General features: G+C 49.0%; 1 protein-coding gene across 1 annotated transcript in view; it reads right to left on the reverse strand.

Annotated features, from left to right (window-relative positions):
* PSMD3 (proteasome 26S subunit, non-ATPase 3) overlaps positions 1 to 9,743 on the reverse strand; it is a 12,241-nt gene extending 2,498 nt beyond the window's left edge. Inside the window, exons 1-6 of the mRNA XM_081805966.1 lie at positions 9,346 to 9,743; positions 6,035 to 6,225; positions 4,530 to 4,667; positions 2,865 to 3,001; positions 1,941 to 2,131; positions 1,464 to 1,777 (exon numbers count right to left, since the gene is read on the reverse strand). Of these exons, the coding sequence (XP_081662092.1) occupies positions 1,464 to 1,777; positions 1,941 to 2,131; positions 2,865 to 3,001; positions 4,530 to 4,667; positions 6,035 to 6,225; positions 9,346 to 9,568 (1,194 nt within the window). The 5' untranslated portion in view covers positions 9,569 to 9,743. The remainder of the gene's footprint in view (positions 1 to 1,463; positions 1,778 to 1,940; positions 2,132 to 2,864; positions 3,002 to 4,529; positions 4,668 to 6,034; positions 6,226 to 9,345) is intronic.
* Between the last annotated feature and the right edge of the window lie 613 nt (positions 9,744 to 10,356).

A 10,356-nucleotide genomic window follows, 5' to 3' on the forward strand; every position in this document is an offset into this window, starting at 1 on the left:
GTTCCCTGGAGAATCCAGGAGTGAGGGGAAACCCAGGCGAAGGGCAGAAGTTAAGACACGCCGTAAGGATTTGGATGAAGCAGAAAAAGGAGGATGTTTTGGCCGAGGGAACAGACTGGACAAGTGTGAGCACACGTTTCAAGAAGTTTGGAAGGCTTTCATGGGGGAGGCTGGGCCCGTCTGGGGACGTGCTGTTTTGAATGCCAGGCTGAGTTCGGAGTTTGAGGACAGAATGCTAGTCTTCGATCACTAGCTCGGAAAAGCTGAGCAACCAAGTCCTCGGTTTCCTGGTCCCTACAATGGGCGGCAACGGTGGCCACAGCAGTGTCATCCAGTGTCATCATAACCCCCGCCTGCCTCCCTCACAAGACTTGTAATACTCTCCTGGGCAGGTAATGGGGAGCAATGCAAGCTTCCTGGGCAAAGAGACGGGCCTGGAGCTCTGTTTACGTCAGGCAGGCGTGTGGAAACTGGGCTCGTAACGGGGAGGAAGACGACCAGAAATGCTAGTGGCTCAAACAAGGGCACTGATGATACCAGAGAGGATACAAATACAAAAGACACGGAGGCGACTTAGTGATGGGGAAGGAGGGGTGGGGGGTGTCTCCCGCCGACAGTCTGCTGGCCAAAGACGTCACTCCAGCTCTCTTTGCTCCTTCCTGTCACCTGGCTCTACCACAGAAACCCCTGAAACCTTATCCCTCATCCATCCATAGTGAAGTCTGGCTTGAAAACTCTGCTTTACCCCACAATGCCGCTCCCCAGTACAAGACACCGCTTCTATACTGATTACCTGTATTTTTAGAAACTTTAGCGTATGTCATACGTTGTAAGCAATCTAATACTCTGTACACATACCGTGTATGTCTGAAAAGCCATTCCTTTCTGTGAAATTCTACCCATCTTCAAAAACCAGATTAAATTTAACTTTTTAAAGATGTCTTTAATTATTTGACCAAAACCAAACCTGTCTTTCTCTGAACTTCTGAACAGAAACAAACCAAATCTTGAAACCAAATCTTGACCACACGGACCTAATCATTGCACTTCTCCATCTGATTCTCTTTCAAGGGCACGAGGAGGTGGAGGTCATGTTAAAGTGGGAACAGAGGTTCATAGTTAGGAAAGCTGGGTCCAAATTCTGGCTACCAGGCTCTGTGACTTTACATGGGCCCTCAAGCCTTGCTGAGTCAACGCTGTTTACCTAGATCACAGCGCCCAACACCAAGGTCAGCACTCAAAAAATACTTGGTGACTGACGGCTCTCGGGTGGCCAAGATTTATCTGCCCCCGAATCAGTCAGCCTGATGGCGATTTTCTGGGCTCCTTGGCCAAAGAAAACACTGCTCCCAAATGGGCATGTGAGGGACCAGGAAAAAGCCTGGGGTTTCTCAACACAACCCAAGCCCATGACTGGAATGACTGTAAGGAGCGCCGGGGAAACAGGAATATTCTAAAACCTATCTACCAAGGATCGCACTCTGAACGTAAACCACACGAGGCGCGGCAGTGTCTGCTTCATGTGCTCTGATCAGTGCTACGCACAAACGGACATGCGATGCAACTTCTGGATAATGAAGGTTCAGGAGGCCTTCCCAGGCCCCTGCGCAGGGAAGGAGAGCGAAAGCATGATCAGATGAGGGAGCGGCGCGGGCATGAGAAGCACTGCTCACCGTCTGTTTGAAGCCGACAGCTGTGTGCTGCGGGGCCTTGCGAAGGGCATTGGTCATCGTCCTCCGGGCCTCTGAGTACTCCAGCTGAATGGCTTTGATTCGCCCTGGGCGTGGAGGAGAGGGCGCGTCAGCAGGACGGCGTCCTCCAAAGCCCCTTGCAAACCAGGGCGCCGAACGGGCCTCTTGGGCCTCCCGGGCACCAACTGCACCCGATTTTGCGGACCTCCGCACCACGTGGGCCCGACACCCCCCGGGCCCCTCGCTCACCTGTGTAGTAGAGGTACCTGGCCCACTCGTTGTTGTTGGCCTGCTCGGGGAACACGGACTTGGACACCAGCTTCTCGGCCTGGTCATACAGGCTGTAGTGTAGGTAGTTCCGCAGCAGGAGGTTGAGCAGAGTGGCCTGGCCGTCTGCGTCGTGCCGGAGCGTGGCCGTCCGGAGCCGAGCGTGCAAGAAGCTTCGCAAAGGCAAGAAAAAGCATGTCAAACGCCTCAAAGAACAACTCTTTGAACGGCTTTGAACGCTCTATTCTCTCAATTGCAAAAAAAAAAAGTGGCACAAACTGCTTTTCTGGCTATTCACTGACTCTTCAACCCTCGAGCCCCTGTGGCGGGATGCGCTATTCCGGGCGCACAAAGAGGCCACAGCTCCGCATCCGAACGGGCGAGACAGCCAACGACCGTGATAGATGAGTGTCGTAGGTAGCATGACAGGAGGAGGTAGGGGCTGTGGGGAAACCAGGGAAAGTGCAGTGGGGAACGCAGGAGGCGAGGAGGATGGGGATGCAGTTTTAAATAGCTTCATCAGAACAGGACTCACTTCTGAAAAGGTAACAAAGGCTTAAAGGAAGTAGGGAGAGGAGCAGCGTCAGCAGAGAGAAGAGTGTGCCTGGCATGCCCCAGGAGAGCAGGGAGGCCAGTGTGGCGGAGGAATGAGTCCGGGGGAGCGGGGGGAGGTAGAGTCAAGAAGGCAGTTAGCAGGGGCCAGAGCACGTCAGGCCTCACATGCTATGGTGACTTCAGCTCTTCCCTGAGGAACATGGGAGCCACCACAAGTTTTAAGCCGAGGAGTGAAATGTTTTCCAGCCTGTCCTTCTACCCTTGACCTACCAATGCTCCCTTGCTGTGGTGTGTAGGGAAGAGCCTGGGGGACAGCTGTTAACCTTGGCGTCAGCCCTTGGCCATCTGTACCTGCGCACCACATCCAGCTTGTCCAGAAACTCATAGACCCGGGCGTGATAATAGTAACACTTTGCGGCCACGAGGTCCAGGGCCCGGCGGTTCTGAGTGCTGATCTTCTGCATCAGATCGTCAGAGATCCTCTGTGCCTGGGGAGGCAGCCAAAAGAGAATCAAGTGGGAGTTCCTCAAAAAGTTGAACAGGGAGCTATCATATGAGCCAGCAACTCCCCTCCTAGGCATGAATCCAGAAGAACTGGAAACGTATGTTCACATAAAAGGTTGTACACAAATGTTCACAGCAGCATTATTCATAATTATCCATACAACGGGAATATTATTCATCCATAAAAAGGGCTGGAATCCAGATATACACTACAACACAGACAAGCCTAGAAAACATTATGCAAAGTCAAAGCAGCCAGACACAAAAGGCCATGCGTTACATAATTCCATTTATAGGAAATGTCCAGAATAGGAAAATCCACGAGCCAGAAAATGTAGATGAGTAGTTGCCAGAGGCTGGAGTGAGGGGAGAATGGGGAGTGACTACTAACTGTAACGGGGTTTCTTTTTGGGGTGATGAAATTATTCTAGAATTAGACAGTGATGATGGTTGCACAACACTGTGAACACATCAGAACCCACTGAACTGTACCCTAAGTTTTTTTTTTAATGTATTGAATTTAGTTAATTAATTTATTTATTTTAAGTAATCTCTGCACCCAATGTCGGGCTCGAACTCATGACCCAGAGATCAGGAGTCGGATGCTCTACTGACTAAGCCAGCCAGGCGCCCCTGAACTGTACACTTTAAAGGGGGTGAATTATATCTAAAAACAAACAAAAACCGATTCGTGGCAAGCAAGAAAAAAACAAAACAGGGAATGGAACAGGGGGAACTGTCATTTCTTTCTTTCTTTTCTTTTTTCCAAAAGATTTACTTATTTGGGAGAGCGAGCGCGTGGGTGGGCACGTGCACACACTCAAGAGCGGGGGTCCTAGCCAGGGGGAGGGAGAGAGAGAATCTCAGGCAGACCCCTGTTGAGCACGGAGCCGAACTCAGGGCTCGATCCCACGACTCTGAGATCATGACCTGAGCCCAAATCAAGAGTCGGATGCTCAACCGACTGAGGCACCCAGACGCCCTGCCCCGGTCCTGTCATTTCTTGAGTGTGTTCTTTGGATAGTGGCTGTGACTGACAAAGAAGCTGGCCCCAGCCGGGGCGGGGGGAGGGTGGCTCAGTCCCGTCGTCAGAGCTGCCACTTATGAAAATGCCGTGAAAACTTACTATATGCAGATCACCGTGCTAGTATTTTATTTAATGCCAACAATGATGTTGTGAGTTGGGCGTTGTTTTCCCCCATCTGACATAAAGTCAGGAGAAATTAATTTGCCATAAGGTACAGCTAGGATTTGAACTCAGGTTTCTGTCTCTAAATCTCCCTTTCCTAACAGAACCCACCGCACGGGTACTGTGCCAGAGAGATGCCTGCCACTTCCCACGGAGTCTCAGCACGAGCTAAGGGGGCTTCCCTGGATGTGGGGTTAGGTACATTCCCACATGGGGGAAAGGGTCTGGGGGCACGATGAAGAGCCCAGGGACTCTCTCCAGTTCTTCACCAGAGACAATCTCTCCCGCAAACCCCATGCTCCGCTTGCTCTGGTCCTGGATACCTCTTTGTAACGCTTGCTGTTCATCAGGAAGATGACCATGAGGAGCTGTAGGTAGGCTTCCACTTCAGGCAGGAGGGGGGTTGACGCAGCTTTTCCTGTTCGGGGACGGAACTGTAAATCAGCTTCGGTGTCCATGGGCTAGGAGGAGACAGGAATTACTGTGGAAAAGCTCAGTCAGATCAACCAATTAAGAATTTATTAAGCACTCACAATGTATTTCAACAAATATTCACTGAGTGCCTATTATATGCAAGATTTTTCTAGGTACTGGGATATAAAAATAAAGATGGCACCGTCCCCTTCCAAAGGAAGTCAAGGAGGCTGGCAAGAGAAACAAAAAAAAGGTTGACAGGAGTACAACAGACATCTTTACAGAATATAATGGGGACAGAAAGGATATTACGAAGACCCCTCAAAGAGTCTACAATCTAAGTAGAGAGATTAAACCACCACACCTGGAACCACTGCAATTTTATCAGAGAGGGTTTAACAAGGTAATATAATTCTAGGAATGAGGTCAAGAATAATGAGATAATTTTTTTTTTGGTGGGAACAAAGGAAATTTGGGGGAAACTGACATATACATCGTACTTATTATCGGATCTAGTCATCCAAACTGGAATAATGTGCAACAGCTCAAAAACAAACATGTTGGGGTGAATTCAGAGATATATAGGTTAAAAAAAAATTTTCCAGGTGAAGTAGGAAGAGGGTGCTTTTCCCTGTTCCCAGACAATAAATTCTTCATCATTCCACCTCAAGGGATTTTTTGAGTCTGTTCTATGGAACAGCCCATGAGCATATAGGGAGATGGCTGAAGGGACAATGAGGTGTGAGAAGGGGCAGGACCTGGACACAAGGGGGATTTTACAGCCAGAAAGGAAAAGGAGGGGTCTTTCCTGACACGGAGTCCACTGCCAGCAACAAACAAACTTCCTCAGCGTTCATTATGTGCCAGGCACGGTTCTAAGAGTTTTACACATATTCCTTTCCTCCCCTTCGTCCCCCAAATCTGTTCACCACATTTAACAAAGGAAGAAAATGAAGCATCAGGAGATTAGATCACTTGTCCAGGTCCCACATGGACCAAACGGTAGAGCTGGTTTTCAAATTCAACTCTACCTCCAGAACCTGTGCTCTTTACCAGTTTTATACGTCCTCCATGGTGAGGCTTCGGAGGCAGAGAGGTGGTGGTACCTTCTCCTAGGACCATGGAGACACCACCCAACTGGAGGAGAGTGTTGGTGTTGGGGAGCAGTGGGAACAGAGTTTGGTTCAAAGGGTCCTGATTCCCAGCTCTTTTCCCTGACTCTAATGATACTACAGGGCAGGATGGTTCCCTTGTTAGTGGGCAAATGAGTATTAAAATGAGCTGCTTTGTTTCACCAGTCAGCTACAGCAGGTAGTAAGACAGGTCTTTAGGATGAGAAACAATTACATCGAGAGGTGGGGTGGGGTGTGGTCTGAGGCCAAGCCTGTACCCTTTAAGTGCCTGACTCACTTACCTCTTCCAGGAAGGGCAGCAAGAAGTCTCGAGTGGCATTATTTGAGGTGAAGAAGCCATGCACAGCCTTATACAGAACGTAGTGGTTGAGGCGGCGTGATGTGGAAGGTAGCATCCGCAGGGCCCTCAGCACGAATCGAGGCTCCTTGCCCAAAACTGCCTTCTCCAGCTGTTTCACGTGCTCCTTGATGTCTGTGGAGGACCACAGAAGAAAAAAAATGTTACTTCTAACTCTTCCTATTCTCCCACCACTCTAGGCGAGAAGTTCTAGGGAACCTCTTTTAAAGGGCAAGATGTAGCCAGTCATTTCTTTTGCCTAATACGGTTAAGCAATACTTACAGATGCCATACAATGATTTTAAGACATAACCAAGAGACAAAGAAAAATAAAGCTGGGGTAGGGGAAAGGGTAGAGGGTGACAGAAAGAGGAAGAAAGGAAAAGCAACGATGAGAAACAACAAAGACAAACACATGGAGGGGCGCCTGGGTGGCTCAATTGTTAAGCATCTGCCTTTGGCTCAGGTCGGGTCCTGGGATCGAGCCTTGCATCGGGCTCCCTGCTCGGCAGGAAGCCTGCTTCTCCTTCTCCCACTCCCCCTGCTTGCATTCCCTCTCTCGCTCTCTGTCAAATAAATAAATAAAATCTTAAAAAAAAAAAAAAAAGACAAACACATGGAGATTTATCAGTTTTCTAAATAGGAAAAGACTTTCTAAATGTAAATAATGGGAGAAATCACACACACACACACACACACACACACACACACACACACGAATGATGAACTCCACTCTGCAAAAAATCCTTCTGAATAACTGTGTAAACAAAAATATTTGCAACAAATGTGACCAGAGACATATTCTTATTTTACAAAGAGCTTGCATAAATTAGGATAAGTAAAAATGAACACAAAGACACAATGCAAAAAGCAGACAGACAGCTAACCGATATGAAAATATATTTCACTAGCATTTGAATAACTGCAAATGGAAATGTTTTCAATTACCAAACTGGTTAACACAGAGGGGTGCCTGGGTGGTGCAGTTTGTTGAGCGTCTGATTCTTGGTTTCGGCTCAGGTCATTACCTCAGGGTCCTGGGATTGAGCCCTGCATCAGGCTCCACGCTCAGCGTGGAGTCTGCTTGAGATTCTTTCTCTCTTTTCCTCTGCCCTCCCCGCTTGTGCGCTTGTGCTCTAAAATAAATAATCTTTAGAAAAAAATCATAACATTACTTTCAACTATTCTATGTCTTAATATTTAAAGTTTCTGTCTTATAAAAAAATATAACCGAGTCAGGGGTGAACAGGACATTTCTGTTGGTATAATGTAAATCAGTACAGTTTCTCTGAACAATACTCATCCAAAACCCTAAAAATATCTGCCTTCTCAACTCAGGCATATTGAGAATCTGTACTAAAGAAATAATCATAAAGGTAGATTAAAAACTTGGCTCACAAAGATGACTGCTGCAAAGCTATATATAATGGTAAAAAACTGGAAACAACTGAAGTGTCCAGGAATAAGGGAACACATGAATTGGTAGTTTCTTAGTTACCTTTGTACACTTAGCATAGAGTGTCTGGGTCCCCTTGACATAATGATAACTGCTAACATTACAGAGGGTTTACTATGTGTTCATCATGTGCTAGGCACAGTTCTAAGCATTTTATTTATTTAAGATTTTATTTATTTGACAGAGCAGCAAGAGACGCAGCGAGAGAGGAACACAAGCAGGGGGAGGGGGAGAGGGAGAAGCAGGCTTCCCGCTGAGCAGGAGCCCGATGCGGGGCTCGATCCCAGGACCCTGGGATCATGACCTGAGCCGAAGGCAGACGCTTAACGACTGAGCCACCCAGGCGCCCCGTTCTAAGCATTTTAATCTTTACACTGACCCAGTGAAGTAGGTACTGTTACTCTCATTTATAGAGATGAGGAAACGAATTCCAGAGCTTGTATGCTTAGCCACTGTATTGGGTATTCAATAAACGTTTCTGGAATAAATTGAACACTACGTTTATGGATATGTTAGATGAAAGCACACAAAGTCATCTGTATTTAATTATGCCTTGTTCCAAACTGTCTATATAACTTGATCTCAATTACAGGAGAGCAACTCAAAAATTCATAGGAAAAAATGTTAACCATGGTCGATGTTATATCCTGCTACTTTAGACTTCTCATATTTTCCAAAATTTCTACAGTGAAACGTGGACTACTTCATATTAACAAAATGAAGTGCTTTATAAGAAACATATGTATGTACCCAGTCGCACCTCTGCCATTGCTATCCTTATTTTAGGTAAAAGGGTCTTGATTAGATACTGAGCCTGTTGCCCAACTTTAGAGTAGGGGCTGATGCAGTCAACATTACATCCTCAAAAACATCACCCAGGAGCCTAACTTTGCTTATCTCAATGTTTTTGAGCAAGGTTCTCATGCAGTTAGAGAGAAAACCCAATAAATAGTCTGGTTCCACTTGATCCAGAGCTGGGAAAACAGCACCAGGTTCACAGTGGGAAGCTCTCACTCTGCCCACTCCAAATGTGGACAGGATGCTCTGAGAAAAGTGAAATGTGAACTTGGAGGACCAAGACGGTAGTAAGAAACTGGGAACAAGTACCTAGGAGAAAAGCAATGGGGGGATTGATACATAGTTTAGGTGGAAGGTGAGTATTAGGAACTCAAAGATGACACCTAAAAACTTGAAAGTCTGTAATGTATTTCAACTCTTTAGGAACAGAAGTAAAGGCCTGAAGGGAGAGAATGAGCAACGGGATTGTAAAGGCACCTTAATTACAGAAACAAGGAAGCAAGATACCCAGTCGAAAGCCTTCTCTTAGGGGAGTTTCCCAGAGGTAGCTAAGGCAACAGAAAACTTTTGTACAGTCTTAAAATTCAGGGGCCAGTATTCTGCGTCACCCTGACCCCCTTTACACACATAAATACAAACACCGGTTTCTAGAGGGACCAATCACATACTGGGGGCGTTAGAATCAGCTCGGTGGATGTAAATAGAGTAGGTCGGAGAGGACTTAGAAGAGGGAGGGAGTCCACAGGCCCAGTGAGACCCACTTCTAGATGCAACCCAGGTAAGGAGGGAGGAGGTATGTTCAGGGAGAAATCCAGAGCCTGGAGAGAAGGTTCATTATTGGGGCTGGAGTCAGGAGTGTCAGGGTGGTAGGGGGCGGGCACTGGGGGTGATCCTAAGGAATCGGGAGTGGTGGAATCTGCGCTGGGGTCCCGAGGATAGGCTGGATCACCGGGGCGCTGTCATCCGTGACCACGGCACGTCCCCGGCCCGGGCTCTCGTACCCTCCAAGGTGACGGTGTCCAGCTCTCGCTGGGAGTGCTCAGCCGCCGCCGCCGCCGCCGCTTTGCTGTCAGGCTCCGCCGATGACCCGCCACCCGCCGTCGCCTCCTCTTTCATCTCCACATCCTGGGGGGTCGGGGGCGGCGGTGGTTCTTGTTCCCCTCCGCCCGGCGGCGGCTTCGCCTTGTCCGCGCCGCGGCGCCGCGCCGAGCCCTCCTGTTTCATGGCGCCCGGGGTCGCGGCCTACTCCAGGGACCGAGACCAGGGCCTCGCGTGAATCCTCGCACCAGAGACCAGGAACCGAGCCGGGCCTGCACACGAGCGCGGGCTCGCGACGGGCCGCACGATGACGGAGCAGCTGCAAACCCCTTCCCGACGCTGGGCCTTCTGGGAAACGCCAGGCCCGGCGGGCCGAAGGCCGAGTCCACAAAAGGAAAAGAAATCAACAGCCGAGGTGCAGGATGGAGGCGGATCTTCAAGGAAGGAGCTGGGAGGAGCTTGTATGCGTCGGCCCGGCATTTGGAGTGCTTCAGTGTTATTTTCTTCTGTGTTCCTCTGGACTGCTTTTCCGTGCGCGTCCACGAGATGTCCCCTCAGGCTCCAATGTGGGTTACATCGGAGTCTTAAGAGCACCCCAACCAGCGTGGAGTAAGGCCTGTCGCAGCGCAGGGCGTGATGACGTCATGAGGCCCCACCTCGCTCAGTCTGCGCCCCCCGTCCTCCGCCTCCTGTTTGGGGGTCTCGGTCCAGATTCTCGAGGCTCGTACTCAACCGCCGCCCAGTGCATCCGGAGCGAGGGAAGAAGCCGCGAAAGAGGGATGTGAGCACCGAACTGGGGAGTAGGAGAAATCATTGGGATTCAGACTTCTTGTCAGATTTTAGCAAGAGTGAAAATAAGGCATAAAATCCTGCAGCCTGGGAGTGTGGACGGGGGAGAGTGCGTTTGTGTACCAGCACTGCAGTATAAAATACACGGATCCACTCTCTGTATGGCCCAGAGCTCGCACGTTCGG

Source organism: Leptonychotes weddellii, chromosome 15 (genome assembly GCF_054177405.1).
Source record: "Leptonychotes weddellii isolate Sample4059 chromosome 15, ASM5417740v2, whole genome shotgun sequence".
Taxonomy (NCBI): Eukaryota; Metazoa; Chordata; class Mammalia; order Carnivora; family Phocidae; genus Leptonychotes; species Leptonychotes weddellii.